This window comes from Marmota monax, unplaced genomic scaffold (assembly GCF_021218885.2).
Source record: "Marmota monax isolate L192 unplaced genomic scaffold, Marmota_monax_Labrador192_F-V1.1 WCK01_AAM20220418_F8-fsc00011, whole genome shotgun sequence".
NCBI classification, from domain to species: Eukaryota; Metazoa; Chordata; class Mammalia; order Rodentia; family Sciuridae; genus Marmota; species Marmota monax.
The window spans coordinates 23,624,060-23,645,767 of record NW_026693082.1 but is presented as its reverse complement, the minus strand read 5'-3'; the positions used below and the strand labels follow the sequence as shown (position 1 = coordinate 23,645,767).

Below are 21,708 nucleotides of genomic sequence, written 5' to 3'. Positions count from 1 at the left end.
TGTCTCCTGATGAGAGAAATCTGTCAGGATGGCATTGACAGAAGGTAGAGAAGGTGTCCCGTGTTTAATATATTGGCATTTCATCTGAATCCCAGCGCACCCCTGTTATGTCTTTCTTGTCACTCGGATCTCATCATAGAGGAACTTTTGGTAAAATGTCTTTTCCCAGTGAACTCTGAACACATTAGGGAAAGGATCTCTTCTTGATTCATCTCCATGAAATGTTTATATTGATCCCATGTAGATATTTGTGGGAATTATGAATAAATATCTTAAATTTTCAGGGTTCAATAGAAAGTATGTGAGGATAACAATGTCCAACAGGAAATTATGGGTATCTTTACATATAATTTCAAAGAATATTCTACTCAGTTGCCTTTCTTAAAAAAAAAAAACTTCATTTCAATCAGTATCTTGAATACTTATTTTTTTTTTATGTGAGAGAGCAAGGGAGAAAATTTAAAGCTGTAATCCTACTTATCATTAAAAGAAACAGGGGAAGCTCAAACTTTGTCTAAACTGTTGATCCATGTATGAATTCCTTAATTCATTTTCTAATTTATATGCTTTCTAGCAAACGAACAAATCAGCCCCAAACTGAATAAATTAGCTGGCTACTTTATTATGTGTCCATGAGGGCAAAAAGATAAAATTTATGTTGATTATATTTGCTACATTTTAGCATTTTAAACAGTATCTACTCTAATACTATATAATCTCCTTTGTTGATACTGTCCATACTACAAGTTTTATATATTCCTATTTGAAATAATGTTTGTCTCCTAATGTCACTCATGTATTTAATAATTTTAAAATAGTAGGATTTTTGCTGGGACTGAGCAATGAGAAAAAAGATTTCTTAAGGAATAAATGAAATACATCAAAGAATAATTTGCCAAGCCAATATGGTAGAAGTCATATTTATTGAAAAAAATTAATATCTTTGCTATAAAATTTGTAACAGGAATATTTACTGAATGTTTATTTTGATGCATAAACCTGAATGTTACATACCAAGTACAAGACAGTAGCACTAGTTTTCCCTTTATTTACATTTTATGAAAATTGTTACGCAGCCCATGTTAAAAGAACTTATGATGGAGAATTGTTACATTAGAAAAATAATATTCTTGATAAAGCATTCTCAAGGAGTCCAATCATCGTTTCTGCCTCTTCAATAAGGCAAAAGTCCCTGGAATAGCATATAACTTAATTTATAAAATACAATAACTGTTCAGACACATATTCAAGTTTTCTTTTGGTATGATTTTTTTTTCTCACTGCAAAATTACTTTTTTCTTGTTTTTTTTTTTTAAACTAAAACAGGAAGATTGACTTTCAGGAAAATGTCATTTAATGATTTCAGCTATACATTACATACACAACTCTGTAGCCTAGCAACCACCATCGCTACACCATCATTAACTTTAAATATTTTGCTTGGTGAGCTATTCTCAAATGTAGCCTATTTTAAGATTTTGCCATCATTATGATTGTGGAATCATTGTTTGGTTTTCAGAGGAAACAGATCTGTCACAGTATGAAGCTTTGTTTAGTTTAAGGAACTGGTACACGATTACATTTCCACTCACAAGAGAACGCCACAGATGGAACTCAAGTCAGGCTTTGCTGGCTCGGCACAGGTCCGGTGCTGGACGGCCCTGGCCCTCCGGCTCTCATGCTGCACAGCCCTGGCCACGTTCAGTGGGTTTCAATTCCCGAGATTCCCTGCTCTTCACAGTTAGGTAGTTTTAATTCCTTCAAAGGCACACAACTTCCATCTCTTTTCCAGTGTTGCTCCCACGCCCGTGAATTCCTGCTTGAACATGCGTGGCAGCCTCATCAAAAGCATTTCGATTTCGTTGGCGGATATCTATTAGAAAGGAAGAGAAATCACTTGTGGGAAAGAAGTGCATCTTAAAGCAGGTGATGGGCTGGGAGGCCCCCTCCCCTTCCCCAGGGAGACAAATAATGTTGAGTTTTCTGTGGCTGAGCAATGTCATCCTAGTAGGAGTGTGTGTGTAAAGCATCTAATGTAATTATCCTGGTTTCTGAGCAGCTGCTGGGACCGGGCATGAGATGAATGGACAGAAGATTCTGGGTTTGCTCTTCCTGGCTGCCTTATTGGCAAGGCCAAGCCATGCTCAGCTTGCATATTCCTTACCCCGAGGACAGAAATATTCTTTAAGTCAGTGAGGAGCAGCGGACATTCCTAGTGGATTTCTTGCCATCCAAACTTCTTTCTCAGCTATGAGGTACAGCTACATGCCACATTTTGTGTGTGTGTGTGTGTGTGTGTGTGTGTGCTGGGACTTGAACCCAGAGCCTTGTGCAGGGTAGGCAAGTGCTCTACCACTGAGCCACATCCCTAGCCCTGGAGCTGCAACCTAATATCTATCCCACATATCTCCTAGGACTGTTGGGAGAAGGTAGTGAGAATGTGGGTCTAGATGCTCCACACAGTACCCACAGGAAAAAAAAAAGATACTTTTAAAAAGCATATAAACCTTTTAATAATCTATTATTAACACAGACCAGAGAGCAGGAAGCCTTAAGAATGAAAACTAAACCCCAAACTTACAACAATAAATGTCTTAGATGCAGCCATAAAATCCAGGTAGAATTTTTAGTGCAATTTTTTTCATCTCAGATTTTTTATAGTAATTTTTACACCAACAATTCATTTTATTTTAAAGGAAGAACAAATGAACCATAATCCTTCTGTCCGAATTCAGCTGTTGCTCTTGTGTTCTCTGTGTTTACATCCAATCTGTGTGTGTGCCTGGGGATCTCACGAAGCAAGGTGGCTAATTAGGGGTCTGATATTCTGTTTGAATCCTCTATCTACTATTGTTATGAGCTAAATGACCCTTACAAAGATAATTAGTCCCTTTAAGCCTCAGCAAATGGGACTAACATTTAATAAGGATGTTATGAAAGCTCTAGCTCTAGCACAGAGTTGGGCACATAGAAATGCTCCATGAATTAGAGCTATTATTATTTCTCATGGTGTAATCACTGTAGAGATCATTTCAGATGCTACACTTTCCATTTAACAATATTAAGATTAACTTAAAATAGAGACCAAATAGACCAGAAAGTCAAATCAACTGTGTTTAATATTCACATGAAAAACATTTTATATATTTTCAAATACAAAACTTTAAATAGAGGCAGTTCAAAGATAATGGAAATAAACTGTATTTCTAAAATTTTTGTATGAATTATTTTGAAATGTGAATGCATTTGGCCACAAAACCATGTTAGAATGATTATTAGAGTCCTAAGTCAACCCACAGAGGGTTACTGAACAGATTATTAAACGGTTCATGGTGATATGGAAAAGCAACTCTCCTTTCGATGGGCACCATGCAGATCACCCGGCCCTGAGTTCTCGCTGCATTCTCCCAATAGTCCTGTGAGATATGTAGGTAGATATTAAGGTGCAGCTCCACTTCACAGCCGAGAAAGGTGAGTGAACTACAGAGGGTCAAGCATTTTGTCAATGGCAGAGCTTTGAAAGGAAACAGCTCTATGTTGGGGCCTGGGTGTTGGTCTGCTTGAAGGACTCAACAGTCCCCCCAGGACTGTCAGCAGTTGTAGTGGGGACAGCAAGGGGTGCTGTGTGGCGCATTCTGAATACCCGGCACCTGGGCCACTTATTAAAAGACTAGCTCCTCCAGCCTTTTCTCCGGGGTCTCTGGGAAGCAGTCTGGGATGTAGTCCAGCTCATCTATTTTTAACAACCACCACTGGGAATTCTGATGACCAGGCACCTTTGGGTTAAGAAGGGGACTTAATTCAATGAGTCACTGAGAAGTTTCCCTAGCCAGACTGTTCTCAAAACACTTGTTTTTGTTCTTACTACACTCTAATGAGACAGGGAATCATTCACAAATGCAGAAGCAGAGCCTAAAGAGCTTAGATGACCTGTGCAGAGTAACCAAGGCCATATGTGTGGGGCCGGAAGCAGGTCCAGGCAGTGTCTTAATCACAGATGCCAACCTCCACGGATCTAGAACTGTGCAGGGAGGACCAGGAGGGTGTTCTCAATCATGCCTCTGTGCTCAGGGTGAATATCAGCAGGGAGGGCTATGTACGGGAGGGCAGGGCTCTTCTGTGGTGAGTACTATTAGAGTGATATCTATCCAGTCAGCAGCAGAAACCTGAAAGCTCCTGACTCAATTAGCTCATGTACACTTATATGCTGAGCTTGGGCACACATACTTGAGCCATTCAGCCAAACAGCAAGCCAATCCTGGGGAACCTCGGCTGGCATATACTGAAATACAGCTAGATCTTGTTTATCATGGTACATTTTGACTTGAGCCCAGACTTCAGCCACAAAGGAAGCAGAAAGGCAGCCTCCACCAACAACTCACTGTGGGTCAGGCATGGGGTATGATATGTATACAACATCTTATGAGATAAGGTATTATGAGACCTTATCTCATAAGGAAGCTCATTAAACAAGCAAAGACACCCCTCATTTGCTGGAAGAAAGAAGTACAGTTGCAGAAGATTTGGATCCTAGTTCTGGAATGATCATTAATCATCTTCCAGTTAAATAACGTCTTTGGACCTGTTTTCTCATTTGCAAGACAAGAGAATTGGAAAAAGAAAACCCACTGAAGGCCCCAAGGAGTCAGACTGCACGTTGGCCACTGATGTACTAGCACCTGTCTTAGAAAGAGACATTCAAATATACCTGTCCAATAGGCTTGGCAAAGATCTTCAAATGAGAAAATTTGATAGGTCTTTCGTAATTCTTTTTTTTTTTTTTTTCCGTGTACTTCAAAGCACAAAACAAGTGGCAAAGAACACTTGGGGAGTACCTACTATGTGCCATGTACTGTTCTGAATCCTTTTCCTATATAAAGTCATTCAATAAAAAAAATACTCATAAAGCCTATTTTACAGATAGTGAAATTGAGGTACAGAGAGATTAAGGTGCCCAAATCACACACCTAGGAAGTAGTGAAACTGATATTTGAAATCCTCATAATTACTTCATTTGGATAGCAATTAGACATACCACAGATTTGGACAAAGCTAGAAATTAGTATTATGGAAACTAATGTCCTCAAATGTACTTAACTGTATGTTTCTGTTGATAGTATAACAGCCTGATTCTGCCATAAAGATGTAAATATTGTGGACAGAGATGTGTCATAATTATGGAAAATACCACTTCAAATGAAATACTAAGATATCCAGTTAATAAGGCTCTCAGCTTAAGTCTAAACAATTTCCTTAAATATGCTTATAATGCATGCCAGGAGAAAGGTATAGGAGAAAATGCTTTTAAATTAGTTTGATTTTTTGTTTTGTTTTAGTCTTTAGTTTTAGTCTTTTATACTTTTAAGTCCTTCCCCTATCCTACAAAATAAACTTCTTCAAATTGTACTGTTGAGAGCCACAGCGGAATGGGCCCCAGCAAACTTTCAGACTGCCAGCTGATGATTGGCTCACAGGGGCCCCAGCAACTTCTAGCTGATTGGCTCCTCTGCGGTGATGCTCATTGGGCTGTTTCCCTGCCCTTTCAGACCACTGAGCTGCTCATTGGGGGACTTTTTTGGCTCTGCCCACACAACCCAGCCAATCGGCCTCAAGAGCAGGAGGAGTGGGGGAGGTGGAGAGGCTTGTGGGAAGCCGGTGGTGGCAGTTGGGCTCTGAGGGTTTTTCCTGAGGAGCTCTTTTGTTTGGTGTGTGTGGTTCTAAAAATAAAGTTAGTTTCTTTTGACAAGTGGCTCCTGAATTGTGCCCAGCCAGAATGCGGCATTGTATGTTTTGGAATTTTTCAAGAGAAAATTCAATTTCTCCTTCCTTTTCATCCTATAACCAAATAATTTTTGCTTTACAAATATCTGCATGGATCCTTTTCCTTCCTATAAGTAGATTCTTGATCTTGAGAACTGAGGGAATCAAAGAGTCATCACAAAGCACGCAGGCCTCAAGGACTGAGCTCTGAGTGGAACGGACCCATTCCTCATCTTGTGCAGGATTTGCTTGGAGTCACTTCCAAGGTCAAGGGTTCTCCCTAAGCTCTTGTTTTCATCAGTGGGTTACAGGAAAAGGCTGGGTCTTCCACCCTGGTGAATGGAAGGACTAGAACTTGGGACAGGGCTTCTGCTGCTGAATCCAGCTCTGCTCTCAGAGGAAAGGATTTCCCTCCCACAGCTCCTATGAAGAGTCAGATATGAGTGGCCAGAGTAGCCTGGGTGGCACTGGGATTGGGTTAGACAGGTGCTGTGGCTGCGGTCTTGCTCCCTATGCCCAGGGAAGACTGCCATAGCCTGATGCCTTTTCTACCCTCTTAACTCAGCTAGCTTTTGTTCCAAGAAATTGGTGGCCCATATTTTTTTTTTAATCTTAGATACTGTTCTTGGATTCTCTCAGTTGTTTAAAAATTTCTAATTTATTTCCTTAAAATATTTTTCAATTATAGTGTTTTATGCAGATTAATCACACAAATTTAATGGGGTTCAATGGAGCATTGTCATGTATCATACTTTGAATTTGTCTACCCAACTTTCTACCCTCTCTTCCACTTTGAGGTCATCTTTATTTTCTGTAAGTTATCACATATGAAAAATAACATGCAATACTTGTTTTTCTGTGCCTGACTTATTTCACTTAACAGGATGTTCTTCAGTTTCATCCATTTTACTGAAAATGACAGTATTTCATTCTTTATGGAGGAATAACATTGCTTCATGTATATGTAGCAAGTTTTCCTTATCCACTCGTCTGTTGATGGGTACCTAGGCTGATTCTATGTCTTGGCTGCTGTGAATACTGCCATGATGGGCATGGGCATGCATGTGTCTATTTTTATGCTCACTTCCTTTGGATATATGTATCCAGGAGTGAGTGGAATAGTCATATGGTAATTCTACTTCTTTTCTTTTCTTTTTTTTTTTTTTGAGCGGGGACAAGTTTATTTTCAAAACACACATCTTGTAATGGTATATCATTACCACAGCTATGCCGGTTATAAGAAGGAAGGTGGGTGATCCTTAAGCATTCTGTAGTATATGGAAATCTTGAGCTTCTTTATTCTGAAGCTTATGTTATTTAATGACTCCCTCAGTTATATTTCATGGCACAGTAAAAATTTCAATAATTAGGCAAAAGTGATGCAAAGAAAATGAGGCATTTCACCCCCAAAGGATTTTTAGTGGTTTAAGGAAAGAAAGACCATAAGAAGTCTTCTTGAAGCTGGAGTTACTCATTCCTGAATAATATATTCTCATAAAAATGTTATATCTGCTGTTTATACAAAGGGAGACGCAAGAACTTGGTGAGTTAGACACAGCCTTAAGACAGATATTTAGCCCTTCTTGGAATACTAGGAATCCAATAATAATTTTTCTTTTTTTTTTTTTTTTTTAAGTACCAAAGAAATACTGCCTCATGCAGCTATACTTGAGACGATACTCAGGAATTCCATCATTGTTCTTCAAAAAAGCAGCCTACTTCTAATTTTTCACAATAGGTTTTCCCATAGGGCACATGTGGAGCTTGTGTTCCTAGGCCATGTCTCTGACCTATATAATCAGGCTCAGAGATGGGGGAGAGGGACCTGCTCTTTGGAGATGTTTCCCAGTTTTCTTCTCTTCTCTGAAGAATCCCAAGAAAATGGGTTAGAGGCCTAGGGCATGGAAGAAGAAACCCGAGAGCAGACTTGGTACCTCCATGGAACTTGAGTGGCCATAGGAGGATTTACAGTGTGGCTTCAGGAATCATAGGCCATAGTTCTAACCATGTGGCAGGTATCATTCCAGGAGCTCTCCATCTTTTACCTAATTCATCTTCACAGCAACCCCAGGAAGTAGGTGTTACCAGCATCCCTTTTTATAGCAAAGAAACACATACAGCATGCATAAAATTCTTGCCAAAGGTCCCATATTTAGTGAGTCTGCTCAGTATTTTGCTATGGTTGTAGTTCAAATCCTGTGACTTAAATTATTGTACAAGCAGGTGAATTGTCTTCTGTAAAATATATTTGTTCCTCCTCCCTACTATTTTTCTAGAAATATCTCGTATATTTTAAATTTAAATGAAAATAATGAAATGGGATCTAAATGCCACTGGAATTTAATAAATGCATTTTTGACTTAAATTTATTTATTTTTTAATTTGTTCTGATTAGTTATACATGACAGTTCTATTTTTAGGGTTCTTTTTATTTTTCCTGGTACTGAGATGGAACCTGGGGGCACTTTACCACTGAGCTACATCCTAGCCCTTTTTCTTGGGGCAGGGTCTTGCTAAGTTGCTGAGGCTGGTCTCAAATTTGTGATCCTCCTGTCTCAGCTTCCCAGGTGCTGAGATTATAGGTATGAATCACCATATCTGGCCCTGTTTTTAGTTTTGAGGAAACTCCATACTGTTCTCCATAGTGACTGTACTAATTTACATTCCCCCAAACAGCATATGAAAACTACTCCTTTTCCACATCCTCACCAGCTTTTGTTAATTATTTGTTTTTTGGATAATAGCCATTCTAACTGGGGTGGAGAGATATTTCAATGTAGTTTTGGTTTGCATTTCCCTGATGGCTAAAAATGTCAAGCTTTTTTTTTTTTTTTTTCCATGTGTATTTGAACATTTGTACTACTACTTTTAAGAAGTTTCCATTCAGATCATTTGCCTATATTTTTTTATTGGATTACATGTTCTTAACTTTTTGAGTTTTTTAAAATATATTATGGATATTAGTCCTCTGTCAGATGAATAGCTGGAATGAATTTTCTCTCATTCCATAGGTTTCCTCTTTACTCTGTTGTCTCCTTTGCTATGGGGAAGTTTTTAAATTTGATCCAATCTCATTTGTCAATTTTTGCTCTTATTTTTGGAACTATCAGAGTCCTATTCACAAAATCATTGCCTTCATGTGACAATATCTTGCAGTGTTTATGTGTCTCTAGTTAGTTAAAAGCTTTAGGTCTAATATTAGGGTCTTTGATCCATTTTCATCCAGCCCTATTTTGTATTTTATTTAAAGACAGGGTCTCACTGAGTTGCCTAGTGCCTCACAGTTGCTGAGGCTGGCTTTGAACTCATGATCATCCTGCCTTAGCCTTCTGAGCTGCTGGGATTACAGGTGTGTGCTACCGTGCCTGGCGAGTTTTTTATACAGGGTGAGAAGGATTGAGTTTCAATGTGAAATTCAGTCTTTCCAGCACCAGTCCTTGTGTTTTTGGACATTTGGATTAGTTGGCTATAGATGTGCAGATCTAATTCTGGGTCCTTTATTCTATTCCATTGGTCTACTTGTATGTTTTTATGCCATACCATACTTTTCTGTTACTATGGCTCGTAGTGTATTTTGAAATCAGGTATTGTGATACCACTAGCATTGCTCTTTTTGCTGAGGATTGCTTTGGCTATTCAGGGTCTTTTGGGCCTCCATGTCAATTTTATTATTTTTTCAGTTCCATGAAAAATGACCAATATTTTTATGGAGGCTGCATGCATTCTACAGATTACTTTGGCTAGTATGCTCACTGTAACAATATTCTTCTAATCTATGAACATGGGAGATCTTTTTGTATTTTTGTGTCTTCTTCAGTGTTTTATAATTTTCATTGAGAAGTCTTTCATTTTCTTTAGGTTTATTCCTAGGATTTGTTATCTTTGGAGGGGGAGGGGGGCATCTATAATGAATGGGATTGTTTTCCTGATTTCTTTCTCAATGAGTTCATTATTGGTACATGGAGAAGCTACTCACTTCTGAATGCTGATTTTTGTATCCTGAAACTTTTTCAGTTCTAAGAATCTTTTTATGGAGTCTTAAGTTTTTTTTTAATATAGAATTATTTTTTTAAAATATAGAATTATTTTTTTTTTAAATATAGAATTATATATAAACAGGATAATTGGACTTCTTCCTTTCCTATTTGGATTTCTTTTCTTTCTTTCTTTTGCCTACTTGTTCTGGCTAAACTTTCAAGTTCTATATTGAATACGACCAGTGAGAGTGGACACAATTGTGGTGTTCTTGATTTCAGGGGAATGCTTCCAGTTTTTCCCTATGTAGTATGATATTGGCTGTGGGTTTGCCATATATAATTTTATTATGTTGAGATATGATCCTTCTATACTTAGTTTATTCAAGGATTTTATTGTGAAGGGATGTTGAATTTTGTCAAAAGATTTTTGTTAAAAGATTCTGCCTGTATTGAGATGATAGTGTGATTTTTTTAATACTAAATTCTATTTATGTGCTGTATTAATTGACTGGCATATGTTGAATCATCCTTGAATAACTGGAATGAAATCAACTTGATCATGGTATATGATCTTTTAGTGTGCTATTGAATTCAATTTGCAAGCATTATGTTGAGGATTTTTGTAACTATATTCTTCAAGGATAGTGGCCTATAGGTTTTTTTGTAGCCTTATTGGTTTTTTAAAAAATATTTTTTTTTAGTTGTAGATGGACACAATACCTTTATTTTATTTTCATGTGGTGCTGAGGATCAAACCCAGTGCTCCATATGTGAGAGGCAAGCACTCTGCCACTGAACCAATACTCGAGCCCCCTTATCAGGTTTTGATAGCATGATAATATTGGCTTTGTAGAATGAGTTTGGAAGGGTTCCTTTCCTTTCTATATCATGGACTAGGTTTTTTTTAAATATGAATCTTTTTTTTGTAGATGGACACAACACATGCCTTTTATTTATTTATTTTTTTATGTGGTGCTGAGAATCGAACCCGGGTCCTGCATGGACTAGTTTTGAGGATCATTGGTATTACCTCTTCAAATGTTTGGTAAAATTTAGCAGTGAATTAATTGATCCTGGGCTTGTCTTTGCTAGATGATTTTTAAAAATGTTTTCATTGATGTGTTATAATTATACACAATAGTGGGAACCATTATGCCATATTCTTACATGCACATAATTTGAACAATCTCTTTTACCTGGTGACTTTATTACTGATTCAATCTCATTGCTTGCTATTGATCTTAGACATTTTTTTTTTTTTTTTTAGATTTTTTCAATATCCTTTCGGTTCAACTTTGGTCATTTGTCCATAAACTTGCTAGTCAAGATTTTCTAATTTACAGCATATAGTTTTTAAAATTATTCCCTAATGTTCAATTAGATTTCATTGGATTCTGTTGTATTATCCCCTTTTTTGTCTCCAAAGTATTTGCGTCTCCTCTCTTTCTTTTAGCTAAGGCTTTGTCCATTTTGTTTATCTCTTCAAAGAACCAAATGTTTCATTGGTCCTTTGATTGTTCTTTTATTCTCTATTTCAATCATTTGTGTTCTGAACTTTATTTCTACTGATTTGGGGTTTTTTTGTTCTTGTTTTTCTACAATGCCTTTTCTTGAGATGCATTCTTAGATTATTTGAGATCTCCCTCTTTTAAAGTGTAGGCATGTGTAGCTAAAACCTTGCCTCTTAGTACTGCTTTTTCTGTATCCCAGAAGTTCTTTTATGTTGTCGTTCCATATTCATTTGATTTCAGGCATTTTTAAATTTTTCCCCAGATTTCTTCAATGACCCAGCAATCATTCAAAAGTGTACTGTTCAATCTCTGTGTTTTGTATAATTTTTGTAGTTTCTCTTGCTGTTGATTTGTAGTTTCATTCCATTATGATTTAATACAAGAAATTGCTTCAGTTTTGCTTTGTTAATAATTGCCTTATGGCCTATTATGTGAAAAAGTCCCATATACCCACATACTGATGCAGCCATTGGGTGGAACATTCTGTAGATGTCTGTTGAGTCCATTTGATCTCTACTGTAATTTAACTCTGATGTTTCTTTGTTAAGTTTTTTGTCTGGATTATCTATTGGTGAGAGTGGAGTAGTGAAGTCACTCAGCACTATGGTATTGGGGCCTATTTCTTACTTTTTATATCCAACAGTGTCTGTTTTATATAATTGGGTGCTTCTGCATTTGATGGATGAACAAGTTTTAGGGGCATGTGGGCCATGCTGATTAGGCATATTCAATCTGGAGGTTTCCAGTCTGTGAGTCCAGGGGTGTAGCAAATGTCCAAGCCACTGTGTATCCTGGAATGTCTCTGAGGCTGTAGTGGGGTGCTGGTGCGGGAGGAACCATCAAACCATCAAGTTCTGTGTTGGAGGGGGTCCTGACAACTAAGCAATTTACCAGCCTCAGTTCTGGCACCTTCCAAACTGGTCCCTGCTTAAAACACTCATATGTCCCATGTTTCTTCTTGACACAGCAGATGGGATCACTGACAGCCATGCCCTGCACTCCCCACCACAGCCTGTGCTTCCTTCTGCATAACTCTCCCAGCAAGTTTGTGAGAGACACTCCCCCAAACCATAACCATCTGGCATGGCTGTCTCCTACCCAGTCTGTGCAGCAAGGTGATCATGGGGGTGCTTACTTGTGTTTGTTCTGGGTTGTAATGTCCTCAAAGCAGTTGCGTCCCCATGATAGGATCCTTATCAAGATGACTCCTTGTTAAAGAGCTCTGAGTTTGCTGAATGATGTAATAAATTTCTTCTCTAAAGCCAGCTTGTTATGCCAGGGGAGTCACTCCTCAGACCAAATCCCTGACCTGGATTTAAAGCTCACAGAACTGTGTACTTCTCCTGTGGCTAGGACTGCCAGACTGCTCTTATTCCTGGGCCTTTTTGCACCTTCCAGCTTCCCGTATGCTTGTAGTTTGGGGTCTCCTGCCCCTGGCCAAGGAGCCAGAGATGTTGCAAATTGCTTTGTACTTTTCTCAGGGCTGCTTTTCCCAATTTTCCATGCTGTTTAGTTTCTCCTCACTTTGTTATTGGTTCCCAGCATTCTCTCCCTCTTTCCTTGGAATATAGTTTTCCTCTGTTGCCGTGACTCTTCTCTTTCAGAGTCTTGTGAAGGGTACTTCTTATTCTGTCAGGTGGTTCTTCCTATTCCTAACACTTACTCAATCTAGGAACAACTGACTGGCTATTATTGCTTTATTTGAAATGCTGAGATAAAATTCAGAGCCTCATGCATGTTAGGCAAGTGCTATACTACTGAGCTGTACCCCACACCTGATTTCCTATAATTTAAAAGACAAAGAATAGATGAGAAGTCTCTGCACAACCAAGGGTGCTTATGTGGTAGTAACACCACAGAGGTAATTTATAAGATCTGCTTGATATATTTTCTGAACTCCTGACTCTAGCCCACTGCCTCCCTGCCAGGCCTCTAAGCACATGTACAAATTGACACAAGCAGACATAAATCAATGCGGTTATTATGATGGTTGGCTCCATATCCCATAACATCAGGCAAGGGAAGCTGAGTTTGGGGCACTGGAAAGATGCCCACGGAAGCTGTGTCAAGGCTGTGGAGTCAGGGAAGCCAAGTATGAAACCAGAGTTCCTTCCATAGCATAAGCTTTTAGCCCTCAGTGCACCTTTCAATCTCATTCATTCTTGCTGTCCCTGGGCAGTGCATGGTGTCGCACACACAGATCCTTGCAGGAAACATTCTCTGAAACAGTGCAGATGGGGAACAAACAAAGGGAGAGAGGAAGAAAATCAAGGAGATAAACAGAAGTGAGGAATGAGAAGAGCAGGGAAGGAAGGAAGAGGAGGAAGGGAAGAATGGGAAGAAACATGGCCAGTTGGCTAAATGTCCCAGAGGGGAGCCACTGGAGTGAGCAGGAACTCAAGGACACACACTGATCAACGCTTCTCTAATACCTACTTCACCATCTCCCCTGCCCAATATTGGCACTTTATTAGTTCACACTTGATTACCTCATAACTGTTATGCCATTTTCTCAACTAGACTACAAGCTTGATGAGAGCAGGGTTATATTTTAGATTTCTTCTGCGTCCTGTCAGCCCCTGTTCCTCTGTGGTCCTAGGATACTGCTGAGCACATGACAAGCAGTGAGTTATCCCAGCATTCATTGGGGGTCCTGGCAACACCCTCAACTTCTCTAACGATGGGTAAGCAGATTCCTTTATATTCTTTGTGTAGTCAAATGGAGAATATTAGTTACCTTGACTGTCATATACTTTTGGGGGGTGCTAATCTATCTAAAAAATGTTGATTAGTCCATCTAAGCACTCATTTGTTAACATACTGGAATAGGTATGCTATTAAGAACATCAGAGTAAAGTTGGGTGTGGTGGTATGCACCTGTAATCCCAGCAACTTGGGAGACTGAGACAGGAGGACTTTAAGGCTAGCCTCAGCAACTCAGGGGAGACCCTCACTCAAAGCTTAAAAAAAAAAAGGGGGGGGATTCAAGATGGTGGGTAGAGGAAGGCTGATTCCTAGTTGCCCTGTGGCTTAGCATTCAAACAGCAGGAATACTGCTTCTCAGTGAGGTGGGTGAAAGGGATTTCACTAAACTTTAACATTGGATAGTCAGAGCATCTTAGAAATTCAGAAATCTGGGCACAATGAACAAAGAAGAAGGAGTACAGGAGCTGAGCCTGTTGGGGCAGCACTGGTGCACCACAGGGAGAGAGAAAACAACAGAAGGATCTGGTATGGAAAAACCCAAGGTCAGAAAAGCAGCTGAACCTAGCTGAGCCAGAGGCTGCGTTGTGAACTAGTGTTTGAAAAGTGCTCTGTTTTCCAAATGGCCATGGAAAGAAGCGGGAGCCATCTTGTGGTGGCCAGGCTGCAGCTGCTGCTATGGGAGACAGGAGATCATAGCAAACATGGCCATACTGTCCTAGAAAGCACCTATTTTGTGGCCCAGAGTGTTATGGTGTTCCTAGCAGAATGTGACTGTAACAGGCACACAGAAGATTGTACCCAGGGGAATGCAAGTCAGAAAAACAAAGGGGAACCCAATTTGCTTTCCCTTTGAATTGGATGCTTCACATGACCAGCTAAAGCGGTCTGGGAATCTGAACAGGCGGGTGTGAAAAGGACTAAGACCTGGAGGGCTGTGTTAGTGGACACCAGAGTGTGTGGAAGATTGGCTCCCCTGCCCAGTAAGTAGAATCCTTGAGAGGCTCCTGGGATCCAGGTCTTAGGGGTGTGCTGATCTAATCTGACCAGAGCAAACACCACCCAACAAAGCCCTTACTGCCTGATTAGACTTAAACCCCAGCTTCTGGAATTTCTCCCACAGATCTCTGCAGCAGGCCCACCCTGGGAGGGCATCCATCTGGTCTGTGCAGACTAAACTCCAACTGACAGTACTTCCTATTCCATCCAACCTTTTACTAGTGAGCAGGGAAGTTGAGAGCTATTTTAACCAGTTTTAGACTTTGGTCAACTCCAGCTGGTAGCTCAGTAAGCAACACAAAAAGAGGAAGGGGTTAACAACCCAGCTTCTGCTCTCTGTCCATAGTTCCAGAAGAAATGAAAATAAAGATAGTTGGGTGCAGACAGTGACTGTCCATTTTCATCAACTATTTTGAACACCTCAGTAGACATCATTTTTTTCATTAAGGATATTTTTTGTTCTTGTGTGTTCTTACTATGCTGATTGGTTCATGGACACATACGTATTTTTTTAATTCTCATTTTAAAAATGTATGCATTTTTTGTCTTAAGGGTTAAGGTTTTTGTTTCAGTTTTGCTTTCTTGTTTCTAGTTTTCTTCTTTCTTTTTCTTTTCATCATTAGCCAAATTTTCTTTCCCTTTGTTTCTTTAATTTTTCTCCTTCTAACCATCACCAGCTATAACTTTCTTGCATTCATTGTTCACTTTTTGAAATTTCACTCTTTTCTACCTTCCTATCACATTTTCTTTTCTTAATAAACTGTATTTTTTACCATGTTTTAGAATTGATTGGCTTATATAACTTCTGCCTCAGCTGGGTGTGGCAGCTCACACCTGTAATGTCAGTGACTCAGAAAGCTGAGGCAGGAAGATTGCAAGTTCAAGCCCAGCCTCAGAAACTTAATGAAACTGTCTAGTAAAATAAAAAAAGATTTATGGAAGTAGCTCAGTGGGTAAGCACCCCTGGATCCCACCTCCAGTACCTCAAAGCAAAACAAATCAAAACTGCTCCTACCATTCATGCTGTAGCAGTTATTACTGATATGGATGACAGTTGACACCTGTTGTTTGATTTAATGTCAGATCTAAATCATGGTTACTTATTGTATTTGTTGTTGGCAAATGCTGATCCCACCATTCCTGTTTTCTTATGGCAATTAATGTTGTAGATGTCCCAGCAGGAACCAGGTATTTATTTTAAAGCTGTATTATTTTTTTTTTTGCTATTGTTTGTTTCCCCCTATTCTGTGAGGTGCAGGGAAACTACAGGGACACTACAAGTTTATAGGGTAGAGACTTCTGTGGAAGTAAACTAAATGAAAAGACAGTGCACTTTGCTCCATATACAAACTAATGACACTCAAACTTCAGCTATATTTTAGTACCAAGAATAGAAGAGATAAAAACCCAAATTAATAACCAGCCCCAAGGAGAAATGGGTAGGGATAGGCACTCGGTTCCCACTCACAGATATTCACTACAGAAAAATGAGAGCTAATTAACACAAAGTCTGTGGATCCCACACCTATGAGGCAGTCTCACTCCAGGACACTTTGGCAAGTGAAGGCTGTGCCCTCAAAGGGTCAACACAGAAGAGTGGACAAGATTTCCATTTTAACAGATACATAAAACTCAACCCAGGAATATACAATATGAAAAAACAAAGTAACATGATACCTCATAAAGTTCATAATTAATCAGCAACTGACCCCCAAAATATTGAAGTAGATTAAATACTAGAAAAAGAGTTCAAATGAATGGTTATAAAAATGATTAATAAATCCCAAGAAAGGAAATTATAATATATAATATGAATGAGAAATTCAATAAGGAGATAGGGATATTAAAAAAGAATGAAATAAATCTTAGACATGAAAGACACAATAAATCAAGTAAAATGTTTAATTGAAAGTCTCTTTAATAGAGTAGACCATGCTGAAGACAGAATCTCAGAGCTGGAAGACAAAGGGGGCAGCTTTGAACATTCAGACTGTATTAAAACAGCCATCATCAGAATATCCAGAAACTCTGGGACAACATTGAGAGACAGGAATTGAGGAAGGTTGTGAGATGATTTTTTTTCCAAACCTTGAGAATGAGATGAACATCCAGTTTCAGGAGACATTCAGAACCCCAAATAGACAAGATCAAAACATGAATCTCTCCACAACACATTATAATTACAATGCCTAACAGAGAATAAGGATAAAATTTTAAAAGCCTCAAGAGAAAAATGTCAGGACACATTTAGAGGTAAGCCAGTCAGAATCACTTCTGATTTCTCAGCACAAACTTTAAAAGCCAAGAGGGCTTAGAATGATGTGTTCCAAGTCCTAAAAGAAAATAACTGTCAACCAAGATTGCTGTATCCAGCAAAGCTAGCCTTTAAAATTGAAGAGGAAATAAACAACTTCCAAGATAAGCAGAAACAAAAAGAATTCATGACAACTGACAGGTACACAGAAGATGGTGGAGTAGAGGCGGCAGCTTTCCAAGTTGCTCTGTGGCCTGAGGCTAAGGTAATGCATATATAGCTTCTCAGTGAGGTGGGTGAAACGGGGATTTCATTCTGGACACTCAGAGTGGCTTGGGGTCTCAGAAGGTTAGATACAATAAAATTAAGCAAACTGCTGCCAGAGCCAATCCACTATGAGCAAAGCAAGGTGGAGTACACAAAGCTGTAGTGTATCTTGGTGCAGAGAAATCTGAGATCAAAATCACTGTCTGAACTTATCAGAAGTAAGAGGTGGCAAATCACGGGGGTCCTTGACAAGCATACTTGGGTGTTAAATAAACCACACTGTATCCCATCTGGCCATATAGAACTGAGGCAGGAGTCATCTGGGAGGAGCAAGAGTGCCCAGCATGACATCAGTGATACTTGGGAGATGGGGGCGGGGGGGACAAAAAAACCCAAATGCAGTTGGAACCATTGTATCCTGGTAGGGAACCTATCCCTAGCCTGGGAACCTATGGTGTCTGGTGTAATGTGAGAGAAACAGGCGTGGAGTAGAATATACCTAGGAGGACTAGAGTTGGAAGGGCAAAGGGGAGACTTTGTATCTGGTGGCTCACTTGGCCAGCCGAAGCAGTCCAGTAGTTAGAGTGGGAGGGGTGAATATACTCAGAAATTATACAGAAGGTAAAGTTCTGGAGCAAAAGTGAGTGCAGGATTAGCCCTCATACCCCATGACTGGATTTCTTGGGAGGCATCTGAAAACCAAACCCATGTTGCAGATCAACTTAGTCTCTCCAAAGAAGGCACATTTCAACTTAGCCCCAAAAGACCTGAGGTCCAAATAGACTCAACACCACCTGCCAGACCTCCCCTTTACAGAATGCACTGCAGAAGCAGTACCCTGGAGTGCACAGATCCTGTAGGAAGAGTCAAAACACAAACTGACTGTATGTCTTAACTCATCCCATCTCATACTGGCAAAAAGGGAAACTGAGTCTCATATCAAATAGCTACAATCTTAGGCTAGTCCAACTGGTAACTCAGAGAGCCACACAAGAACAGGAAATGGTTAACATCCTTCTGCCCTGCACAAGACTAATTGGTAAGAAAGACTATTGGACACTGACCACCCATTCCAGTCAAATATTTTGACCACTTCAGTGCAGAAGGTCCCTTCAATCTACACCAAGATATTGGATTTTTCTCTCTCTCTACTTATTCCATTATGTGTGTGAATTCTGGATGTCCTAAATCTTTCAGGGATATATATATATATATATATATATATATATATATATATATATTCCTTATTTGTTGTTTATTTTCTATTATAGTCAGCATTTTAAAATGTAATCTTTTTTTCTAGCATGACTTGTGAGGGTTTGAGTTCATTGGATATCTTAGTATTGGTTTTGTATTCACACATTTATTTTTCTTATTTCTTTTTCAACCTTATCTTCTCTTGCTATTGGCCTAATTCTATTGTTCATTCTCCCCCGTCCCAATACTGTACTTCTATTTCTTCCCCTCCTTCTGTATATCCATCACCTGCTATTGCTCTTCTGCATTCTCTGTTTACTTTCTGAAATTGTAAAGTTCTCTCTAATTTCCTAACATATTTTCTTTTCCCCAAATTAACTGTATTTTTACCATAGTTCAGAACTAAATGGTTTATAATAACCCTTGCCCCCACTATTAATGCTAATACAATCAATGCTGCTGTGGATGATATAGCTGACATTTGCTATTTACTTTAAAGCCAAAGCTAGTTCATGGTTATTGTTTTCACTGCTGACAAATGCTGAACCCACCATTCCTATTTATTGGCAGCAATTACTGTTGAAGACATCATAGTAGGATCTGGATATTTACTTTAGCACTGTTTGTTTTTTGCACCAGTTGTTATTATTGGTTAGTTATTCTGCGAGGTACTAAGAACCTCCAGAGACACTAAAAGTTCACAGGTTAGAGATTCTGCTGTAGAACTAATATTCCCTCACATTTCTTCTATTCAAGGAATAAGATAAAAAGCCTCAAAACATCAACAAGGATTCAATGAGAAATAACTAGAAAGAGAACTTAGGTCCCACCCCTTGGCATCTACTCATTCATCAAAAACAAAGAGAAACCCCAGAACAAATAACATAACTACACACAAAAGGACATGCACACGACAAGACCTCTAAAAACATGAAAAAATAGGCAAACAAATCTCCACCCAAAATCCAAAATTCCCCAATAAAGGAATCCACTGTTCGTGAGATAGATGAAAACTCAAAGATTATAAAAAACTTGATTATCAAAGTGTTCAAGGAATTAAAAGAGCAATTACAGGAGATGAAAGACCACTTTAATAAATATAAATAACAGGTAAAAATAAAACCAGGCAGAAATCCTAGAAATGAAAGGCAAGATCAATCAAATTACAAACTCACTAGAAGGTATCAATAACAGATTAGATAGTGTAGAAAATAGAATCTCAGCCCTTGAAGACAGGTTAAATTATCTTGAATACACACAAGGCAGTAAAGGGAAAAATTATAGAACATGACCAGAATATACAAGAACTCCAGGACAACATTAAAACACCAAACCTGAGAATCACTGGGATAGAAGACAACATGGAAATACAAACTAAAGAGATAAGGAACATTTTCAATGACATATTTACAGAAAACTTCTCCCATATCAGAAAAGAAATAGACATCCACATATAGAATACTTACAGGACCCCCAATAGACCCAGTCAAATGAAAAGCTCACCAGGACATACCATTATAAAAATGCCTAACATAGAAAACAAGGAAAGAATATTAAAAGCCACAAGAGAGAAATATCAGGTCGCATTTAGAGGCAAGCCAATAAGGGCCGCCTCTGATTGCTCTGCCTAGATGCTAAAATCAATGTATAATATGAACACTCTACTGTATATCTAAAAAGATAATATGTGAATGGCAAATAAACAAGTGACCAATGTTCAAACTCATTAGCCATCAGATGCAAAATAAATAATTAAGCCCCTCACACCTATTATTGTTTACCTGTAGCAACACTTACCCTTCTTGAGCTAACTTACTTTAGTAAAGAGAAAAACACTGATGGCTTTAGTGATATGCTTTACTGTTAGATAGTAGTGAAAGTAAAAACACCAAAACCAAAACCAAACAACCTTCAGAATAAATCTAACCAGGAAGTAAAAGACCTCTACAATGAAAACTATAGCTAGATGAAGTGGTATGCTTCTGTAATCCTAGTGGCTAGTAAGGCTGAGGCAGGAGGATCACAAGTTCAAAGCCAACCTCAGCAACTCTGCAAGGCCCTAAGTAACTGAGCAAGAACCTGTCTCAAAATAAAAAGGTTTGGGGATGTGGCTCAGTGGTTAAGTGCCCCTGGGGGTCAATTCTTGGTACCAAAACAAAAACTACAGAACATTGAAGAAGAACTCAGAAGATGGAAAGACCTTCTATGTTCATAGACAGACAGAATTTATGTTAAAATGGCCATACTACCAAAAGCAATATATAGATTCAATGCAATCCCCATCAAAATATCAATGACATTCTTCACAGAACTAGAAAAAGCAGTCCTAAAATCCATTTGGAAGAGTAGAAGACCCAAAGTAGCCAAAGCAATCCTAAGCCAAAAAAGCAATGCTGGAGCATCATGATACCTGACTTCAAATTATACTAAAGAGCTATAGTAACAAAAACTGCATGGTGATTTTCTAGGAAAGAATGCTGGACAATTAAGGCAGGATTTGAAGATCCTGGGAAGTGGAAAGTTGTGTCAATTTTGTGTTTCTAGAGGTTCCCTTTAGTACAGAAATGCAAATGGTTTACCCTGTGGTGGGAGAGGCACACATGCCAAGAGCACCTAAGCTGCTCTCCAAATAGTGGTGCCAAGCCAGAGGGAGGGTCTCCCCCCATCCTCTGGCGTCTGTGGCTCTACTTTACAGAGCCAAATTTTCCACTCTATGGCCCTTGGGAAGAGGCTGTAGGTACACTGGAGGTCAGCTAGACACACTTGGAGAATGAAGTCAGAACTACCTAAAGAACACCCAAACTGAGGAACAGCAGAGGAACCTCCCTGCCTTGGCTGGAAGGCAGGAAGTTCAACTGCCAATGCTCTGCTTCAGGGCAATGACCAGTAAGGGGTGGGCTTGCTCCGCTCTGGGACTGACATGAGAGGTTCCACGCTGCAACCGGAAACTGGTCAAAAGAGTTTTTCTGCTCTGAAGAGCTACCTGCCTGTGTCCATGCACAAGTTTTGACTCAACCAAGATTCAGGAAGCCACTGCCCC

At 39.1% G+C, this 21,708-nt stretch overlaps 1 protein-coding gene across 9 annotated transcripts in view; it reads right to left on the bottom strand.

Moving 5' to 3' along the window:
- Positions 1 to 904: 904 nt before the first annotated feature.
- The window catches only part of Enox1 (ecto-NOX disulfide-thiol exchanger 1), a 542,803-nt gene continuing 521,999 nt past the window's right edge, over positions 905 to 21,708 (bottom strand). For all 9 annotated transcript variants that reach the window (XM_046454324.2, XM_046454323.2, XM_058582598.1 and 6 more), the window contains one exon: positions 905 to 1,873. In XM_046454324.2, coding sequence (XP_046310280.1) covers positions 1,742 to 1,873 — 132 coding nt within the window. In that variant the 3' untranslated portion in view covers positions 905 to 1,741. The remainder of the gene's footprint in view (positions 1,874 to 21,708) is intronic.